This window comes from Leptonychotes weddellii, chromosome 1, assembly GCF_054177405.1.
Source record: "Leptonychotes weddellii isolate Sample4059 chromosome 1, ASM5417740v2, whole genome shotgun sequence".
In the NCBI taxonomy this organism is placed as follows: Eukaryota; Metazoa; Chordata; class Mammalia; order Carnivora; family Phocidae; genus Leptonychotes; species Leptonychotes weddellii.
The window spans coordinates 188,204,567-188,227,186 of NC_138369.1; the positions used below are offsets into that span (position 1 = coordinate 188,204,567).

The 22,620-nt window shown below is 39.7% G+C and overlaps 1 protein-coding gene across 1 annotated transcript in view; it reads right to left on the bottom strand.

The window, feature by feature from the left end:
• The window catches only part of DSCAM (DS cell adhesion molecule), a 482,198-nt gene that overhangs the window by 213,129 nt on the left and 246,449 nt on the right, over positions 1 to 22,620 (bottom strand). The window contains exons 3-5 of the mRNA XM_081819866.1: positions 17,654 to 17,800; positions 9,553 to 9,831; positions 5,664 to 6,050 (exon numbers count right to left, since the gene is read on the bottom strand). Coding sequence (XP_081675992.1) covers positions 5,664 to 6,050; positions 9,553 to 9,831; positions 17,654 to 17,800 — 813 coding nt within the window. The remainder of the gene's footprint in view (positions 1 to 5,663; positions 6,051 to 9,552; positions 9,832 to 17,653; positions 17,801 to 22,620) is intronic.

The window sequence follows — 22,620 nt, forward strand, 5'->3', positions numbered from 1 at the left end:
GTACAGATTTGGAGGACGAGAGTGAAAATGGCAGCCTCCCAATCTCTGCCCCAGAGGCACCGAGAACTCAGGGCCTCACCCCTCAGTGTGCCCCCAAAGAAAAGCAGTCAATCACTCCCTTCTTCCTGGTCTCTGGCCGCACTCCGTGCTCACCTGGCCTGTGACCGAGCATTTCTATCTCTGGCACACGACTCTGTTTGGAGTCTCCAAACACAGCAGATTCCTGCAGTGCACTCCTGCGCCGCTCCTCCTGGGGGTGGAAGGGGAGTCTCCCCAGATCTGCCACTTGTTGGGTCCCTGCTGGAAGAGCAGTGGCCCGACTGTGCTGTGGATGGTGGTTTATGGCAACCCTGAGCTGCAAGCCTGCTCCTCGGCTCCATCTTTGTAGCCGGCTTCCCACTCCAATACCTGGGAGCTCTGATGCACTCAGGCAGCCCCGGTCTTTATGTGACCCCGAGGGTCCTGAGACCACACTGTCCCAGCGAGCTTTCCACCCCCCGACTTAGCCATTGGAGCGATGTCCCTCAGTGAAGCAGACTTCATCAAGTTCCAATTTTGTCCTCTGCTGCTCTATCACTTGCCGGTAGTGGCTGATGGAGGCCCCCTCCCCCGCTGTCTGTCTTCTCGAATACTGCCTCGGATTCACTTCTCGGCACCTCCTACCTTCCAGAAAGTGGCTGCTTTCCTGTTCAGAGAGTTGCTGCTATTCTTTTCTTCGATCTCCTGTTGAGTTTGTAGGTGTGCATAATGGTTTGATACCCATCTAGCTGAATTCCTGGGACCAGATGAAATTTAGGTCTCCTACTCCTCCGCCATCTGGCTCCTCCCCCCCATTGTGGACTCTCTTGCAAATCAATTTATCATATATGTGTAGGCATATTTCTAGACCATCCAGTATGTTCTATTGAGCTGTGTATCTATCTCATTCAATGTAGCTTTATGAGTCCTCCAACTTTCTTCTTCTTTTTTAACATTGTTTGCACAATTCTCAGTCTTTTACTTTCCCACACATGTTTTTTAAATCAACTTAGACTATAGGACTTCCACTTTTTTACATAAATTTAAAAATCAATCTATAAAAGCTGTTGGGATTTTGACTGAGATTACATTGATCATGTTACAGAGAATTGTTACCTTAAGAATATTAGTTTTTCAGTCCTTGAATATGGTGTACTTTCCAGTTTTTTAGGTCATCACAATTTTATATTAGCAATGTATAGTTGTACAGTTTTACATGTTGAAATCTTTCACATCTGTTGTTAAATTTATTCCTAAGTGTCTTTTCTTTTATGCTAATATAAATGGAATTTTAAAATATTATTTTCCATTTGTTGATTCCTACTGTATAAAAAGAAAACAAATTTTGTATTTTTTGTATACTATGAGTTTCTAAACTCACTTATGCATCTAGGACTCATTTTATAGATTTCTTGGGATTTTCTATGTAAACAACAAGGTCTGTGATTAAAGATAACTGAGATTTTTCCCTTCCAAACTTTATGTATTTTATTTCTTATTCATACCTGCCTAGGACTTCTGGCACATTGTTGAATAGAAGTGGCAGTTGTGAACATCCTTGCCTTGGTCCCAATGTTAAATGAAAAATATTTAGTGTTCAACCACTAAGTATGGTTTTCACTATAGAGTATTCATAAATGCCATTTATCGGGTCAAGGAAGTTCCTTATATTCCTAGTTTGCTGAGAATTTTTTATTCTGAATGGATGTTGAATTTTGTCAAGTGGTGTTTTTCTGGATATACTGAAGTCATCAATTGTTTTTCTCCTATATTCTATTAATATGATGCCTTATGCATACATAGATGATTTTTGTTTTTAATGTTTTTCCAATCTTACATTTATGGGATAAAATCCAACTAGGTTTTACATAGACATAGATACAGATGGATAGATCAACATATACATATTTATATATGTGTGTATATATATATACATATTTATGTAGATATACATACACATATAAATATTCATATGTATATCAATACTAATATATATGCGTGCATGCATCTATATAATTTTAATCTCATGTACCAAAAGTGAAAATTATGCTACTTCGTGGAAATGTAAAAACCCTGGTACAAATAACTTCAAATAATTTAATTTATATTCTCCTTTGTGTTAGTGCATCTATTTATGTCTAAACTCTATAATACAGTATTATAATTTTATGATTTGTCAGTTATTGTTTAAAGACATTAAAAGAGAAAAAACAATTTCTCTAAATGTTTAGTAACATATTTCTTGCCTTTTCTCATGGCCTTTATGCCTACAGATCTGAATTTCCATTTTAGGTCATTTCCCTTCACCTTCAATGACTTCATGTGTCATTTCTTCTGGTATCACATTCTTTCAGCTTCTATTTACTGAAAATATCTTTACTATTGCTGATTTTTAAAGACTGTTTTTTGCTAGATATAGGAGCGTAGGTGGACAGGGATTTTTTTTTTTTTTAATCCTTTTCAACATTTTAAAGATGTTGCTCCATTGTCTTCTGTCTTCCAAAATATCTGATGAGAAGTCATCCATCATTCATACTGATAACTCTGTTTACTTAATATTTCTCCTTCCTCAGAATTGTAAGATTTTTTCTTTATCTTTGGTTGTCAGCAACATGACTCTAATGTGCCCACATGTGATTTTCTTTGTATTTATTCTTCTTGGGGTTTACTGTTTCTTGGCTCTGTAACTTTATTTTTTTATACCAAAATTGAGAAAACTGTATACTTTTTTCTTCCCCAGTGTCAATCTCCTATTTTTCTAGGCCTCTAATTATATGTGGATCAGGCCACCTGATGAATGTGCCATGTCACTGAGGCTCTGGTCATTTCCTTTCTAGTCTTCTTTCTCTCTATGCTTCAAATTGGATAATTTATTTGAATTTATCTTTAGGTTCATTGATCCTTTATTTCTTCTCCAATCTCCCACTAAAACCAATATACTGAATTTTTATATTTCTACTGGTTCCTTTTTATAATTTTCATTTTCTCTTCTGGTCTTTCACAGATATCTATTCATTATGCCTTTATTTTCCTTTAAGGTATTGAATATATTTTAAATAAAAGCTTTTAAGCCTTTGCTCATTCATCTGGGTTCTCTCAAGATCTATTTCTACTGCCTACTTTGTCTTTTGACCTCGGCTAACAGTATCCCCCCCTTTTTTTTGTATGCCTAGTTGTTTTTATTTTTTTTATTTTTATTTTTTTAAAGATTTTATTTACTTATTTGACAGAGAGAGACACAGCGAGAGAGGGAACACAAGCAGGGGGAGTGGGAGAGCAAGAAGCAGGCTCCCTGCCGAGCAGGGAGCCCGATGCGGGGCTCGATCCCAGGACCCTGGGATCATGACCTGAGCCAAAGGCAGATGCTTAACGACTGAGCCACGCAGGCACCCCTAGTTGTTTTTATTTTTATTTTTATTGGATTCTCCTCCACATTTTCCAGTTCAGGTGTCAACTACGCTTTTCAAGGAAGTTTATTTTTAGATTTCAGGACTCCTCACTGTTAGGGATTTAGGACTGCCCTCCTTCCTGGAATTTCAACTCACCTCCCTCAACTGCAGGTAATTTGACAGTACAGACTTCTGTCCTTCTATACCTAAATCCCATAAGACTATAGCTTTCTACTTTTCTTCCAGTATTGTCATCCCCCCACAGCACCCATCTCAAAAACTGGGCAATGTCCTCAAGGGAAAAGTGGTATCAAGGCAGGTATCACCCAACCCTTTCCTCTCCTTTCATGGGTCCAATCCTTTCTTCCTGCTTTTGGGTGTCTCTCCCAAGTTTTGTTTTTCCTCAAGTTCATAATTTTTATCTGCTTGAAGTTTAGTCTGATACATGCTATTCTATCATTTCCTAACATAGGAACTGTTCTTGTTCTTTTCTATTATTCTATTTTCCAGTTACTGTGGTTTGATCTTGAACCTATAATTATTAGATTTCATTTTCTTTAGACTTCCATTCCAGTTTCTTTGGCCTCATAGAAAATACTCCCAGATTCTGCATTATATCAATGGCCATTCTTAGCTCATAGTATTGTGAGTTTTTAAAATTTACATTAATCTAAAGCTATTTCAATGGGAATATTGGAGGCTCTAGCCAAGGATACTAGTTAGACACCATTTTAAGGCAAATTCTAGATATGTATTTATAATTACACTTCTGCTCTCTTTTGCTACATTAGCCCTGTCATCTCTCAGAAGAGAAAAATAAGTGAAGCTTCTTGTCCTGAATGGAAACTGACATGCAACAAATAAATCTGTGAGTATGCTCAATATGCTCCTTTGCCCCCTTTTTTTATTCAAGTGACAGGCTTTTTTGGAGATGAAAGCAGACATTATTTTCCCAGTGAGACCTGAGTGTCTTTGAAATCTTTCTTGCTGTCACTCTCTGATAACCTGAAATCTTTCGGCATCATTATGGATTATCAATATGCTCTTTAGGTTTTCTTAGTCACACGAGATAGTTGCCAAGGTAACTAGGCCTAGACAGGTATTCTTTCCTTCTTCTACAAAGAATCTAAAAATAGTGATGTGTAAGGACTACAATGCATCAGCAGCAGCAAATCGGCTCTGTACAAATTGATTACTTTCTGCACTTAATTATTATGGGGATCTCAGTGTCAGGCATTTAATATGGGTTCCATGCCTTTAGCTAATTTCACCTCCACTTTAAGAAACTGTCTGCAAGAAAATGCTTGAATCAAAATAAGAATCTCATTGCTAAGTCTGCTTCTTCCTAAAAATCAGCTAAGATTAAAAAAAATAGAAATAACCTCAAAGAACATCAAGACATATTTAAACTTATTTTCATATATAAATATGTTTCTCTCTTTATATGAAAGTCATGTAATTATTTTAATCAATTTATACCAAATGAATGTTAAATTATACATAAAGACATAATTTCCAACAAGACACACACATATACAGGTAAAAGCCATTCAATTATCTGGTGATAAACGTATGTCTCACTTGAATGTTACCTTGATAGCTTCTGTTCCCTGGCTGATTGATAAGCCTTCAGATGTAAGCAGGCCATTAAGAAAAGAGAACAGCATACCTAGGACCTATTATAACAACCCGAGGTCATTCCTCACAAATTGCATTCACCTAAATTTGTGAATATCTGGACTCAACCAGGGACAACTGTACACACAGATGCCACTTTTTCTCCTTTCCACCAAGGACTATATTGAAATTTTGCCCTACATTTTGTCTGTCATATTGTATTTCTCAGCTGGGGTCTATTCCCCTTACACACACCCCCCCCCGCCCCTGGCCCCGGGACATTTGGCAATGTCTGGAGGTATTTTTGGTTATCACAACTCAGAGAGGGGGTGCTGCTAGTGGGCAGAGGCCGGAGATGCTGCCAAAAGCCCCAGAGCACATAAAAGGGCCCTTCAAACAAAGTATCACTGAGCAACTCCAGTCTATGGTAATGAACTGTCAACCAAACTTGAAGTTGTAAGTTTCTGCGGTCTGTATCTTAAGAAGTAACTAAACACATGAATGGACAACATTCCCGTTACTTAACCTAATGTGAAGTTACTTTTGTTACGTCTACCACTTACAACTTTACCAGCACTGGTTCTTTCATTAGCCCGATCTCTCCTGAAGAATTAGGGCAGAGTTATTAGCTAGTCAGACAGAGAGAAATCTTAGCCCTGGGAATTATCAGCATTGCTTCAGTGTTTTTCTCTCTGAGTGCTCTGGGTTTGGGTTCTGGTGCGGCCGAACCCTGTAACGAGGCCCACTGACCTTCAAGGACCACCTGCACAAAGTCTTGAGCGGACAGCTTATCCTTGCGCACAAAGCACTGGTATGCGCCCCCGTCACTTTTGACCATGTGATCCATTATAAGGTTTTCGTGGTTGATCCCTGTGATCCTCACATTTTTTCCAGGGTTGAGGATTTCACCGTTTCGGTACCAGGAGAGTTCCTGGTCCTCACTGCCTGTCACACTGCAGGACAAGGAAACCTGGCTACCCACGCTGCTTTTAACTTTCCTGGGGCTGATGGTAGCTTTCAGTGGCTCTGGAAATTTTGGTAAGAGAAAGAAAAAGAAGGTAAAAAAATCACATATGCAGACATCATTTCAACAACATGCTGAGCTTTTGACAAGGTGCATGCATCACAGTAAGCATATTCTATACAGATCTCATGTTCACCATTATGTCATAGCACACTATTTTGTTCAGGAGCAGCCTCTTCATTGTTTGCCTTTCCATCTCTATGTAGCAAATAGACTGGCAATGGTCAAATTGCTTTCTCAATGAGTAAGTGTGAGGATTAAGCCACTGACAATAAGAAATGCCATGTTCTGGTTACTGCTAAGGACAGAGGTATTTGAATATTTAAATCCTATTGCCTTGTCCCAAGGTAACAACATGGATGGGTTTCTCTGGGACATACTCACACACTCATATCACCCCCCTCCCATGTGGTTTAACCAGGGCCCATCACACACAGCTGTAAGAAAACAGGTGGGTATTAGAATTTGTGGGCACAAACAGGGTTTTTCTTTAAAGTGAGGCTAACTGGTTTGGACAGTGATGGAACTCTCCTATTTGACATTCCACATTTTCATTCAAGAAACCAAATTCGATGTAACAAGTTCATTTATTGAGCATCTATTATAAGCCAAAAGCGGGGTTAAACTTACAGGTAAGACAAAGACGAATGACTTTTGCGGCGTAACTGCCATGTGCCAATTACTAAATGTCTTTTGTACATTGTTTAAGTCAGTCTCCCCACAGTCCTGCATGTTTTGTCATATCATCGCATCCATTTTACAGAAGAGGAAGTGGTTGTTCAGACAGCTTAATTAACTTCACCAAATCCACTCAACAGGTAAATGGCAAAAAACATTTTTTTTTGCCCTAATTATTCCTGACATCTTGTGTTACCACACCAAGGCGTCTCTGGTTCCAAGGACGTCTTGGATGAATGAGACAAATATAAGAGTAGATATAGTAGCCAAGCAGTGATATAGGTCCCTCAGAGACATCTACTATGTGGAAGGGGATCAAGAAAGTCCTTAGATATCAAGGATGGATAGACCTGAGCCCAGCTGGAATGAAGGGGCATTTTGTGAATTAGGGCATGCCTCACAGCTGTGTCACAGGAAGACTGTGTCTGCTCAGTGTGCAATGAACACAGTATTTCTGTAGGAAATTATGGGAGAAAAATGACAAAGGCAACCTGGAACAAGTAGGCAAAGGGCCTCAAAATTTTGGAATTCAGTCAGTGGGGACTAAAGGAAGCATTCAAGAATTTTTAGCAAGTGAAGATATGGTCAAACACATTTTTAGGAAAATTGACTCATCATAATGTGTTAGACAAATTGGAGTGGGGAACTGGGTCAGTAAGGGGGCATTGCAAATATCTAGTTGAGGTACAATTAAGACTCAGTCTAGGACAGGATGGGGTTGGGAAGCGTGGCTGAGAAACACTGAGTTACAGTCTCTAGGACTTTGCAGGACTTGGATGCAGAAAGGAAAGCTTTATGGAGAATCCAAGATTTAAAGCCTGCATTTGGGGGGCTTAAGGGGGTAAGACATTTCGAATAAGAAGAGCCATTGACAAGGTAGAGATGGTGGAGTGTTTGGTTTGCAATACTGTTGTTTTGAAGTGCCAGCAAAACATCTGATCTAAAATTGGGAGACATACTCATCTAATACTCAAGAAGGAATCCAAGGCTAAGCATGCAGATCCAGGCTTGTTCTCAGAGGGGAGGAATCTGGAGCCATACGAATAAAGAGAGCACCAGGAGGGAAGAGATGGAAGAGAAGAGGGTTTTGGATTTGGAACCCAAGGTAATGCTTTCTGTCTAGAGAGGAAAGACAAAAATGAAGTCAGAGGGAGATAGGAAACATTCAAGAGGCATTTGAGGACTTATCCCAATGTGGCAAAGAGCACAGTAGTGAAAACAAGCACAGTCAGAACTAAGACTTTTCCACAGATAACTTTTAAAATGTAGACAGTGATAAATGCCTTTACAGAGAAAACAATAAATTAAACCCTGAGAGCTGAGCATGAGATGCTTGGGGATGGGGATGTCTCTGGGGAGGCCACTGCACTGGGCTTCAAAAAATGGGAAGTTTGAGACCTTTAAGTCTTTGAAAACCATCTTCCATGTGGAGGGAGCAACATGACCGGTGTTCAGGATAGGAATGGGTTTGTACAGGGAATAGGAAGAAATTAAATTTAATAGGAGTATCTTTTCTTTGAAGCAAAACTATGGGCAGTAGGACCAGACAGGCTTACTTGGGATGATTTTGATACTATCCTAAAATATAAACTTATTCAGCAGGAAATGGGGAGCCATGAAAGGTGTTTTAACACAGAAGCGATTTTGAGCTTCCAGAGATACTTCTTACTTGCTGTCCAGCGCTGCATCATTGCATCTAGAAGTTTCTTCAACTACAGAAATAGAGCTGTACAGACCTTATCTTCCATTTCTCCCTAATCCCAGCCTAAGCATGTTTGTGTGATTTTCAAAAGACCCACCCTGGGCAGCTGTTTCCAGGAAGTCCCTGGAATGTCTACTCTTAACAAATTCTGTTGGGCTGGGACAGTCCACAGTCAGGGTGACATTGAAAAGACATTTCCATAAACAGGAATGGGGTTGGGAAAAAGTGGGATAAGAAAATGCCTCCGCCTTTCAATGTAGACTCTCGCGATTTAGCTTTAGTTCAGCCAATTTGTTCATCGAATTAAAAAAATACACATATTATTTTATGTAATATATAATAATATTATGTACAATGAAAAGAACATTCCATTTGCATCTAAGAGCCACCTATTTTGACCAAAGCTCTGCCCGTCAATTGTGGCCATGTGCTCCTGGGTCACTCACTTTGATTTGGTTTCTGCTTGAGTAAAACTGAGGGTGTCTGACTAGATTAAAGCGCTCCCTACTGCAGTCACACCCCTCCTTCCTCTGAGGCTGGCTTCAGCATCCTTCTCAACACATTCCTCATGACAGTCAATACAAATCTATTGGAGATGAAACATATCCACCATATTTGAACTAAATGATATGTAATAATGAGTCCAAGTCCAATATTTTGATCATTTAGAGACCTATATTTGTTCTGATAATAGTCCCATTCCGGAACATCAAGTAGCCTCTGAAAGTCGGCCAAGGACACCCACTGTGATCTGACTACGGTCACTTGTGCTGACATCACAAGCCTGTCCCTCTTCCTCTGTCAATGTTCAGACAGGGTGGCCATTATTAATTCAACAGCTAGGTAATGTGATCTCAGATACATATCCTGTTGGCCTAATGGAAATCTCAGAGATTCAGACAGACCTGAATTCGAATCCTAAGTCCCAACCTCCCCAGCTGTGTAATCTTGAGCAATCTGTCTGAGCATTCATTTCCTCATCTGCAAAATGGGGTAATACTGGTCTCAGCAGGACTGTTGTGAAGATTAATGGAAGGCTATATCGAGAGCCTGGAAGTCATCTTGTAACAAGAGCCCCATCAGTGGCGGTCAACATCACCATTCCAAGCTACCATCCGACTTACGTTTCACGTACAGGCGGCCTATCACCTTAGCAGTGCCGTATCTGTTGGAAACTTCACATACATAGCTGCCTGAGTCTGAAGGACGAGTGTTCTCAATGAGCAGCCCTGTCACGGTCTTCTGGAACCTTCCAGAAAGTTCCAGGGGCATGTTGTCCTTCAGCCAGCGATAATCTGGCTCAGGATGCCCAAGCGCTTTGCAAGGCAACTCCACACGCTGCCCTGCCATGGCTTTGCGATGATCAAACCCATCCAGTATGGATGGGGCTGAGTTCGCTGGGTCTGAGAAAGAAAGAAAAACTCTTAGACGTAGTGAATGAGTTGAAGTGGTCATTTAGAATCATAGGAGCTTGTGTGTAAGTTAAATTCTATACATCATGCTAACTATTGACAACACATCTTCAAGATTTTATTAAAGAATAGAAAGAACAGCCCTATTCATTGAAATTTATTCTGCTCAGAATTTTCCAAAGGCTGAGGCAGAAAAGGTTCTGCTTTTCATTTCCCACTAAATAACTAGGAACTCCAGAATCAGCATGCCTGTATAGGAGCTCCTGGCCCAGGCCAAGAACTGGGTTGTCTTGTGACCAGAGAAGGTCAGACTTCCCCTTTCAAAAGAACAACAGTAGCACAGATAGTTGTTTGACATTAGTAAAATTTATTTCACACACAAAAAAGAATTTTATAGATAGTTATTGAATTTGAAAGTGTTTTATTTACTCATTTAAAAATATTGTTGAGCCTCACTTCCAGGGCCAGCATACAGTCAGGAATTGGAAACATGGTGGCGAACAAGACAGGAAAAGATGAGACCCTCATGGAGCTTACATCCGATTGCATGAACGGGGCTGGTGGGCAATGTGCAAGCACATGAACACATAAAGGTGGTGCGGCTTGTAGTAGGTGCAACGGAGAAACAGAAAAGCCTGACATAACAGAGGACCAAATGCTCTCAAGAACTGGGTCAGTGGAAACCATGCAGCTCAATGGCCAAGCTTGCTTTGAGGAATCGATGTTCTCAGGGAATATTATGAAGAATGCAAAAATAGAGGTCCCCTTTTGGATGCCCAACATAAAAGTCAGTGACCTTTCCTTACCCTCTCTTTTACTCTTCCTGTTCAGAACTTGCACTAGACCACACACATGAGTGGTTAACACTAGTCTCCACATGGATATATAGAACAGATAGAGCCCCTGGCTCCTGAACTCTTCTTATCTTTGCCTTGGTTAGAAAAGCACCATGGCTGTTGTGTTCTGCCTGCAGTAAACACAAAAGCAAAGGACTGGATATCCTCTATCCTATCAAAGAACCCCCTGGAATGGCCTCTTAAAGTGCTGTGATTCCACAGTCAGCCACCAGGGGCAGTCAGGAGACCCAAGTGAATGTGTCAAACTCACCGAGCAGAAGCCACTTCTGCCGGGAGCTTTCCTTTGTTACCATCAGAGATAAAATCCATGACATACCGCTGCTCTTCTCACCTCCCTGGTGCTTTATGAGAACAATGTGAATGCTCTCATGGGATATGATGAAGGAACCTAATAATCTCCTTTCCAGGACTCTTCTGTACTTCCATCGTCCATTATAACTGAAGAATTCGTTGCCCATAATTATTCTCACTCACATGTCTAGGTGTGGGGCTCCAGAGGGATTACAGACCTAAGAAGCCCACAGTAGCAGGTGCAGAGCCCTTGCCAGCAGAGGCCTTATTGCTTCAATCTCCTCCTGAAGGAAGTTAGACGGACTTTGGAAAGTACTGAAGAGCAAGTGGCTTTCTTATGCACTACATAGTTACCAAATCTATTGCTTGGCTTAGAGTGGGAAGTAGCACTGGTGCTGGAAAAGGTAACACAAAGAAGGTGTCACTCCTTTGGTGGGCACAGTTGATTTTTTTTTTTTTTTTTTTTGTAGAACAAGTCCACAACCCAGGAAACAAAAGGCGCCCACTTCTAACGCTAGTCACATAGAAAGCAATACCTGATGATTGCACTTAAAATTTTTGTTCTGTAACTAATTGTTGATAGAAATTTCTGAAATATACTTAAGATAGTGCTGTGTTAATCTGACTTTTTTTAAAAGATTTTATTTATTTATTTGTCAGATAGAGACATAGCGAGAGAGGGAACACAAGCAGGGGGAGCAGGAGAGGGAGAAGCAGGCTTCCCGTTGAGCAGGGAGCCCGATGTGGGGCTCGATCCCAAGACCCCGGGACCATGACCTGAGCTGAAGGCAGACGTTTAATGACTGAGCCACCCAGGTGTCCCTAAATCTGACTTTTTTTTAAAAGAAGGAATGGAACAGTTGGATATCCATATCAAAAAGAAGAATTTAGAAACCTTACCTCACACCACCTACAAAAATTAACTTAAAATGGATTGTAGATCTAAATGTATGAGTTAAAACTATAAAACTTTTAGATGAAAAGTAGGAAAAAATCTTTATGACCTTGGGTCTGGCAGAGTCCTAAGACATGACACCAAAAACACAAGTGGCAAAAAATCAATATATTACACTTCATGACAGTGAAAATATTTTACACTTTCCAAGATACCACTAAGGAAAAAATAAGGAGCAACCTACTGGGAGAATATATTTGCAAATAATATTTCTGATAAAGGACTTCTCTCCAAAAAACATAAAGAACCCTGACATCTCTATGATAAGAAAAAAAAAACACATCAAAAAATGGACAAAAGAGGGGACGCTTGGGTGGCTCAGCCAGTTAAGTGTTTGCCTTCAGCTCAGGTCATGATCCCAGGGTCCTGGAATCGAGTCCCACATCAGGCTCCTTGCTCAGCAGGGAGCCTGCTTCTCCCTCTCCCTCTGCTGCTCTCCCTGCTTGTCCTTGTGCTTTCTCTCTCTGACAAATAAATAAATAAAATCTTAAAAAAAATAGACAAAAGATCTGAATAGATATATCACCAAAGAAGATATTCAAATGACTAATAAGCACATGGAAAGATGCTCAGTGTCATTAGCCACTAGGGAAATGCAAATTAAAACTACAATGAGATACCACTTCACACCCCCTAGGAAGATTATAATAAAAAACATGAACAAGAACAGGTGCTCATGAAGAAGTGGAGAAGAAACTGGCCCCCCATACACTGTCGATAAGAAAGTAAAATAGTGCAGCCTCTTTGGAAAACAGTTTGGCAGTTTCTCAAAATGCTCAACTTCACTTTACCACAGCACCCCGAAGTTCCACTCCTAGGTATCTATCCCAGACAAATGAAACCGTGTTCACTCAAAGACATAACCACAGATGTTCCTGGCAGGATTTTTCATAATAGCCAGTAAGTGGAAACAACCCAAATGTCCATCAGTTAGTGAAGGGATAAATGAGATGTGTATATACGTACAATGGAATATTATTCAGCAATCAAAAAGAGTGAACTGATACATCTTAACCAACTGAGCCACCCAGGCGCCCCAAACTACTGATACATCTTACAACATGGATGAACCACAAAAGATTATGCTACATGAAAGAAGCTTGATACAAAGCCACATGCTGTGAGATACAACTTATAGGAAATACACAGAAAGTGCCCATGGGTAGAAACAGGCAGTTAATTGGTGGTTGCCTGGGGGCTGGAGGTGGGACATGTACAAAATTAGTACAACCAAACAGCAGTATTTAATCTTCATCCCCTCATCTTCAATCCGTTTATCTACATTTAAAAATAAGTTTTTATCATAGAAAACTTGCAAACTCACACAAGAGTAGAAAAAATAATATAATGCATCTCATATATTTATCACCCAGACACGAGAGGCATCAAAATTATTTTTATCATCTATCTGTTTATTTCTTTATAGTCTTTGCCTTTGGTGCTATCGTATTGAGTCAAATCATAGAACCTACGTCATCTTATCACTATATCATTAGTATGTTTCTCTAATAAAAATAAAAGTTTTCTTATAAAACCACAATGTTAGTAACCTACAAGAGTCATAATAACCTCTTGGTACCATCTAGTATCCATTCCATATTCACTTTTCCCTGATGAGCTAAAAACACGTCATTATTATTATTATTATTATTATTATTTACAATTGTGCTAATTAAACAGCCTTGTTCTACAGTTAACAGCTATGTCTCTCAATTCTCTTTTAATCCAAAACAAGCTCTTCCTTCTTTTCTCTCTCATGTCTCTGACTTGCTGAAGAAGCCAGGTGAATTGTTTTGTAGGAAACCCCACGGTCTGAATTTCTTTCTTGATGATGTCATTGAATGTGTTCCTCTGGCCATGTTTCTCATAAACTGGAACTTAGTTCTCATGAGCTGATTAACCAATTTCAACCTCTCTCCTTTCTCTCTACACGCATACAACACGAAGCTTTCTTGCACTCAGTGACACTGAATTATTCAGCAAGTTCAGGTGATAAAGTTTGTCTGAATTAGTTATTTCATTAAAGGTTGAAATGATTTTCTAATTGTCATAGCTCCTTCACATTCAGTAGATGTAATTATTCTGCAAATAAGAACTTTCCTTCCTAAACTAGGATTATTTGGTTATTTTGAAATACAACAGTCATAGGAAAGATAAAGAGAATTGTGGTTCTCTTTAATCTACCAAGTATCAAAATCAAGAGTTGGTGCCCTAGTTTCTTCTATGTAGACCAATGAGATTCTCACTATTGCTTTGGTTGTTATTAAGTAGACATGTGTGCATGTATCAAAGTATATACCAACGTAAGCATATAAGTATATATGTACATGTGTGTATTCATAACAAACTCAAAAGTTTTTAAAATGTTAAATGGTTATCAATCAAATGCAATCATTATTTTTGAAATTCAACTCATCACGCTCTCAGCCAGTGAGAGCCCCTTCAGAAGTTGTCCCCTGTATCATTTTGACAAGATCCCATTAATGTTTCAGGCCCATTTATACATTTCCTGTCCCAGGCACTATAATCCACCATTCTTCCAAGGAATCATGGTCCCTTTTAGGGGGAGTACTTAAAGGACGCTGGGATCTAGACATTAGACGTGCTTGTTGCTGTCTGTTCCCCATCACTTCCAGGCCTTTTCAATGTAAGGACCTTGGGGACACATTCATAAAAATACAGCATGTGTACTGATAGTTTCTATTGGACATTTCAAGGATTTTATATTTTTATCTTTTCTCTTACACTGAAAATCTTGGTTCCAAATAAAAGTAGCATAAACATAAGTAACCCCGCCCCCTGCCCCATTCTACATTATAGTATTTTATAGGATGGGATTCCTTCAAGGCCTCCCATGCCGCCCGAGCCTCCTTCGTCATCCTTAGTAATGCTGAGTCACTCTGAGCCACTCTGGCTCAACTTGACTCCAAACGCCAGTGGTTTTATTGGGGTGAGTCCTTGTTCTTCTGAAAGGAGTATTTATTTGCTGGACACTTGTGAGATCTTCGAGGAGCCGGGCCACCACCGAGCGATGTGGTCATCAGTGACTGCTCTCATGGCAGTTTGCACCCATCTTCCACTCCGAACTCAGGTAGGTCTATCCGAGGGTGGTGAATACTCCTAGACACATTTCCCCAGGGTCCACTCAAGGGCTGATCCTCTGCTTTGAAGAGGAGTATCTGTTGACTATTTTGCAGGTTTGTGACCACGTGGAGTCCCAGCGGGTTGCGCCCCTTTGGTGCCCACTGCTTCCATGACATGGCGGCCACTCCTGCATGCCCCCACTGCTGTCAACGCTCCGTCCACACCAACCCATGATCCACTTCCACCGAGTGTTCCTGGAAGGCCTTGTCCCTGTGTTTTTTCTTTTGCCATCATATTTGGTCTGTTTTTGCTTCAGGAGGAGTTTAAGAGCATTAAAACCTTGTCACTAGCATGCCCCCACAGGACCCAAACCCCATGTGTGCATTTTTAAATGCATTTAAATCTAAAGTAAAATTAATTTTTCTTTTTCCTTCAAAGCTTAGATTTCTAGAATAGTCATCTGCACTCAGTGTTGATGTTCTAATTTTCTAGCAGTAACAATTTCCTCCCTCAACTATGTTATTAACATTTCTGTGACAAAAAGTCTTCACAGTTACGTGCTACATACAGAGACTCTCTCAAGAGTCTTTCCATGACACCTGACTCTGTTGACCCTACAGCTATACCTCTAACCCCAGATGCTCAATATCTTAGTGTGAGACACTCCTTCATGAGACTGTGCCCTGAGGCTCCTCACTTCCCATCACAAATGCCCACTGGGTGACCTCATGGACCCCACTCACTTCCACAGTGACCAAGTGCTCATGGGTCCTGCTGTCAATGTTTAAAACATTAGTAAGACATTCTATTAAAAAAACAAAATAACAACAAAAAAACTTGGAATTAAGAAAAGTAAATTTGCCTCTCCAACCCTAAGAGTTAAATTTGAAAATCAGTACTTAATAATTTAGAATAGAGAGAAACAAGTCCACATTTCAGGTTCTCTCTCTCTCTCTCTCTCTTTTTTCCCCAATTTTCTCCTTCTTTTCAGATTTCCTATTCAAGTTTCTTTTTCAAGAAAGATGGGCTCTCAGGGATGCCTGGGTGACTCAGTCTGCTAAGCATGTGCCTTCAGCTCAGGTTATGATCCCAGGATCCTGGGATCGAGTCCCACATCAGGCTCCTTTCTCTGCGGGGAGCCTACTTCTCCCTCTCCCTCTGCTGCTCCCCTTGCTTGCAAACTCTCTCTCTTCTCTTTCTCTCTGGCAAACAAATAAATAAAATCTTAAAAAAAGAAGATGAGCTCTCAGAATACCATCACTTAATTCATTTTGGGGGATGGAGAAATGCTTTTTGCTTCTTTTGCTAAAATTCAATTCAATCTTATACCCAGATCCACCCCCCAATCCTTCCCCTTTCTTGTCCCAATACTGTTATGACATTCCTCTTGACTGCACACAAGACCTTTTCTAGGATATTCTGAGCAAGTAGAACACTGTGCTGTCATTAAAGCCACCATAGACAAAGATCACAGATGTCATTCACTTTCTCATTTGTTTTTCTCTAGTCTTTTTTTTTTAATGGAGTATAATTTTACTATACTGATTGTTCCTGCCCTTAACAGAAGCAACAACGCAGAGCTATAAAGCAAGAGATAAAGTAACACTTGGCATGAAAAAGAAGAGGTAAATAAAAAGTATTTCTGTGTACAGAGAAGAAATCACTTGATTCTGACTTGTGTTTGCAAAGCCCCTGGAAACACAGGTGGACTCTGGCTATTTTAAGGATGTGAATGTGGATGAGGAACCCAGCAAAAGCACACTAAGTAGGTGTTTGGGCAGCAATGCTTTAAATTACACCAATGGTCAACAACTTTCCATCTCTTCTTCCTCACAAAGCATCACTACAAATAAGATGAAAATATTCAGGTCACGAAGCAGTTTTACCTTCTAAAGACGCAAGGGCAAAGGTCAGATGTTTTGCACCAGATTTCTAGGACCGAGATGGACATCTCACATTCTAATTGGCTCCACGAAGAGCGAGCACATTGCCGTGTGAGCAGATTGCTTACTTGTTTGACAGATGGGCCAGTAACAAGCCAGTGGTGAAAATTATGCAAAAGGTGGATATTTTCTCAAAGTATAAATGCTATAAAGGAAGACACAAAACTGGTATATTTCCAGCAGAGTGGAATTAGCAGCCTTCAGGTTTTCTTCACTTGAGAATCATCCTGGACAGAGGTGGGAGGGAGTGACTATCCTTTTAGATGTGGGTTATTTCCCCAATATTGTTAGACATAATATGGGGAACAAGAGGTGTGTTCCCTGTGCCCCTGCTCTTCTCCCTCAGAGCTATGTGTCACGAGAGCCTCGTAGTGCTGGTGGACAGGACACAAATACACAGGGCAAGGAGGCATTCTCCTCAAAACAGAAGCCACATTGGGTCATAGGAATGTGGAATTTTACAAAACCTGAAATGACTTTCCTTGGAATATCTATATGTGTAGTGTATAGTATTAGGGTTGGTTTAAAAAAAAAAAAAAAACCCTTTAGTTGCTAATATATTTTTGGGGAAAAAAAAGAAGTCTTTATTTGAGTCATGAATTCTACAAGTTTGGTTGACTTCGCTCAGGACACTAACGAAGGAGTAACAGAAATGGGAACCACAAGTCTCGATGGGTTTTTACCTGATACAAAAAGTCTAGCGCTGTTACTCTGCCTGGTCTCCCCAGTGTATCTGTGCCGCGTGATACAGCGGTAGTTATACAATCCATCTTCATTCTGTACATCTTTAATATACAAGGCTCCCGTGGATGTGATGAGAAATCTAGATCCTGCAATAGAAGAAAATGATTGCCCAATTAAAATAGAACAAAAGCAACTCAAATCACATAAACAAAGACATTGAATATTTTTTTCCCACCTGTAGGAAGCTTAAGCAAAGGCTAATGCTAGGAGTGTGTCAGTTACTTTAAGGGTCCAAGCTATTTTAATTTTTCAATTACCCTAAATTAGGAGTTTTGAGTAAGTATGCCACACAGTAAATATATACTTAGAAAGTCTAATCTCATGAATTAAGTTTTAAGGTCATGTATTTTTCTTTAGAGCAGCAGAATTGGCATATAATTAATGTGCAGCTAATTTAGCAGATGTTCTTTGATGACAACTTCTTTCTTAGAATGTGACAAATCAAGGGAATATTAACTTTCTTTGGTGAATTTCTACCTCACATGAGCATGAACCTTTGCCTCAGTTTGAAGTGTTTCCATGAAAATCACAAATGTTAGGCTGGAAAGTAATAAAATATCCACAAATTTCCCAGGAAGAACTATCTTACCTCCTCATAATAACAACCAACACTTAATGCTCAATTCTAAGACTAAGATCAACTCCCCCTGTCGTAGGTGTTCTGGAGGACTCTGCAGTTTCTTAATCGGTACTCCAACAATCGTCAATCATCACTTTCCCTCCTGAGATGCGGACCTTTACTGGTCTACCTGTAGAGAACTGTCCACGTTCAGAGATCAAATGCCAGGGCTGCTCTAAGAAGAATAAAGGTAATTTTTCCTTTGAAAATGTAAATATCTGAAGACAATTTTTACTGTTCAGTTATAATTCGATGATAAACCAAATGAAGGCAAAGGTGTGAACGCCGAAGTGAACTGTGACACCCACATGGTGAGTGACTCAGGACAACACTCTCGTAACATTGTTAGACTCTCTTACAGAAGATTTCTCTGCCTGATACGATTCTAGTGGGGGATAATGCGATTCTGTGTCTTTCAGGAAGGACTAAAATACCAATAATTTACCTTCTTGTATTGTTTGTTGCTCTTAGTTCATTTGAAACTTCCTTTCATTTATTTGAATCAGAATTTCCAGGCATCCTGACTTTGATAATTTTAGGTCTCAAATATTTAAGTTATGAACACAATTCCTACAGCTCTTGGTTATTTTTTTATGAAGACTACACTTTATTCATAGACCAGTTGTTCACATAAAATAAAAATGGCTTATGATTTCTAATGCAAGTAAGAGCAATTCAAAAGGGCATGGATAAGAAAAAAAATTAAAAAACAGATACCAATCTAGAATAAGCTTTTTAAAACAATGCAAATTAACCAAAAAAAAGTACAAAAATCTTTAAGTAAAAAATTCACTTTTTAAACTGTTTTACTTACTTTAAAATATATTTTAAATACGCTAAATATTAAAATAGCTAGAAAAGCAAATGCTGTATATTCTAGATATTTTTGCTTTATCCTCCCCCAAAGAGAAAGCAACTAAAAATACCTTTTACCATTTGTCGTATGTCATCACACACAGCATTTCTTACCGATACATACTGTGTATAATTGAAACATTCTTTCTTTCAGTATATTTTGCATACTTACATAATGTTTTAATAACAAGCTTTTTTAAAGTACTGAGCGGTAGACAGTAAAGAGAAACAAAAAGATAATGTATGTAATTCCTGTCACCTTTCTAACACAGAGTATTTTCGGTAGAATTGACAGGCCATCAGCAGTGGTGAAATGTAAGTGGAAAGCATTCTGTGTACCATTGCTTAGAAGTGTTGGGAAATGCATAAGCAGCTGCACGTATTTATTAGTCTGCAGATTCCTGAGAGGGCTCTATTCTCCAGGCACATTTAATTTAATCACTTACTTGCTCCTGTAATATCTCAGTTTTTTTTTTACTCACTTAGCATGCCAAATAAGACCCTTAAGACATGTTGTTTCAGAAGAACTTGAACTTTGTTTTAAACATTCCTGAGATGTTCATAGGAAGAAGGAATTGTCCCAATTACTGTACCTCATTGAAACCATTTGGTCTAGCCCTCATTTCCCATTGAAACCATTTCAAAATCGATCAACATTTTAAAACAAAATAAAGATGAAGAAGCCTTTGACTAGGAGAGAGCCCTGAAGACCCAGGGTCTGGGTTACAGTCTGAACTCCCAAGATGCATGGAATTTTCAGGGGCAACAAGGACACACAGAGTCTTTAGAGCACCAGATGTCTTGTCTCCATGGTGATAAGAAATCATCTTAACTGCTCCCTAACCTGCCACCACGTGCCATTTCCTGCCTTACATCATCAGAGCCTTTTGTATCTTATAGAATAAAAGGTTCATTCACATCCTGAAACGGGATTGAAGAATGTGCTTCTGTTAAAATAAACAAACGTTGAGATACAAAATATTGATATTAATAATCAGCACACACAGGAACTCTGTCTCACACACACACACATACACACACATACACGCCCACATACACACACATACCTTTACTACTCACAACTGTCTGGTAACATACAACTGTGCAAAAAGCCAAAATTTTATAGGTTATTTTATTGCCCTTGGAAAATTATTAGCACTTTAGATAGTGCTAATAATTTTCCAAAAACATTTCTCAAACATAGTGCAAAAACATTTCTCAAACATAGTGCATACTTTGTGTCATGTTAAACATATTGCAAATCAGTCAACTGAATAAGAGTGAAAAATTTTGGGGTTCTGGGTCATCATTATTGATATCAATTATTGAGCTACACTGCTGAGTTTTTAGAGGGGTATCTCAGAAGCTATCTTGGCTTCTCAACAGGCACTAAATGGTTCCCAGATGTTTAAGCCCTAGTTCTGTTTTCAACAGTGTATCCATTCCTTCCTTTGCTACCAGGCAAACCAAGAATTATTACTTCTCTCTGCCACCCATATCCCCATCAATACATTCACAAGGTGATGCATTCAGTATGCTGAGAGGTAGAAAGCAGACATACCACAGCTGTTAGAGCTTTGCATAAACTAAGAGTTTGTGGGTCACGAGTAAGTGCTGGTGTGGTTCTCCAATGTTATTGACATGAACTTGTATGTCAGTTTCACTAACAAGCCCACAGCTTGGTACCAGCTCAGCCAGCTCAGCCAGCTCAGCACAGGGGCTAGAGGGATATTTCTATCTAGAGACACAAAGCTCAGCAAAGAAAATGGGACATCTGCACAATTGGGAGTATTCTAGGAAAACGCAGGGTTTAAGTCCTGTAGCCACACTCTTCTTGTTTCCTTTTCAAGTTTTCTATGCAATAGCATCAGAGGCAATATTAAAACTTCAGCAGTTCTAGCCACCCATGTGCCCAGTTACGTGTAGCTGAAGATCTGAGCTGCAGAAAGCAGGCATCAGAGACCTCCAGAAGAAAGCATATGGAAGCTGATTCTAGGAAAACCAGAGCTGAAGGGTATGCCATTCATTGGGCCAGCACTCTTCCAGGCTCTGGGAATCCAAAAAGGAATGAGACACAGCCTCTGTCTTCAGGGAGCTTACGACCTAAACAGATTTCAGTCTTAGGGTTGGAGACATGGCATCAAGGTGAGAAAACAGGATGGGAAGGAAAAAGCTGGAGTGTAATCAGGAAACCTCATCTCACCTGGATGAAGTTAACTACCAATACCAGGGAGGAAAATTGTATTATTACCAAACCTGCCTACATCCTTGCAGATTACTCCGACATAAATAATTAACTTGCTATGTTAAAGCATACTTTATTAATCTGCTTGTTCAATCTACTCAGCTAAATTTTTTCTCATTCTTATAAAGAATCAAGTTAAAAGATCTTTTCCTTGGTACCAGGTAGAACAAGCTCACCTACCCATAAGGATTTCTCATTGTGGAAGAAAAAGCTGGGTTTTACTCATATGTGGAATTTAAGAAACAACAAACGAGCAAAGGAAAAAAAGAGAGAGAGGCAAACCAAGAAACAGACTCTTAACTACAGAGAACAAACTGATGGTTACCAGAGGGGCGGTGGTGGGGGGATGGGTGAACTAGGTGATGGGGAATAAGGAGGGCAGCTGTCCTGATGAGCACTGAGTAATGTGTAGAATTATTGAATCACTATATTGTACACTTGAAACTGATATAACACTGTATGTTAACTACAATGGAATTAAAGTTAAAACTTAATACACTAAAAAAAACAATAAAAAATAAAAACAAAGGTAACAACAACAACAAAAAACTGGGTTTTAGAACCCAGTAGCTCCAAATTCCCAACCTGTTAAAGCCACTTTCCAGTTGTGTGACCTTAGACAAGACATTCAGCATCTTTAAACTTTGGCTTGTTCACGTATGAAAGACAGATGGCAAAGAGCATCCTCTTTGTTCCGGTGTTGAAGTTTAGATTAATGCACGGCTGTCATCTAACAGATAGTCATGCATTAAGTAGGATATCTAGAGAAGCAGGCATAATGTGTGTTATTTTGCTGTTCTGATGGGATCAATCAGTCATCCGTCGACGGCATGAGCACAAAGCTGCCCAGGGCCATCAGCCTGCCTGAGCCAGACAGGGAAGAGCCCATGGACATAGACATAGTATTTAATTGTTTATGTATTTGCTAACTTCTGTGAAGCAGCCTCATGTAGCAGGAAAAGCATGAGAGTGGAAATAACATGGCTGAGTTTTATATCACATTCCTGACACTGGGAGCTATGTCACTGAGACAGGCAAAATAGTTCCCAAACCCCTGTGAGCCAGGATCACACAACAGGGTACTAGCAGGGTGCAGAGGGACGGAACACGACCCGCAGAGTAGCTTGCTAAATCCCAGTGTGGGGCTGTACGCCCCAGAGGACGACCATACAGACACCATCCTCAGA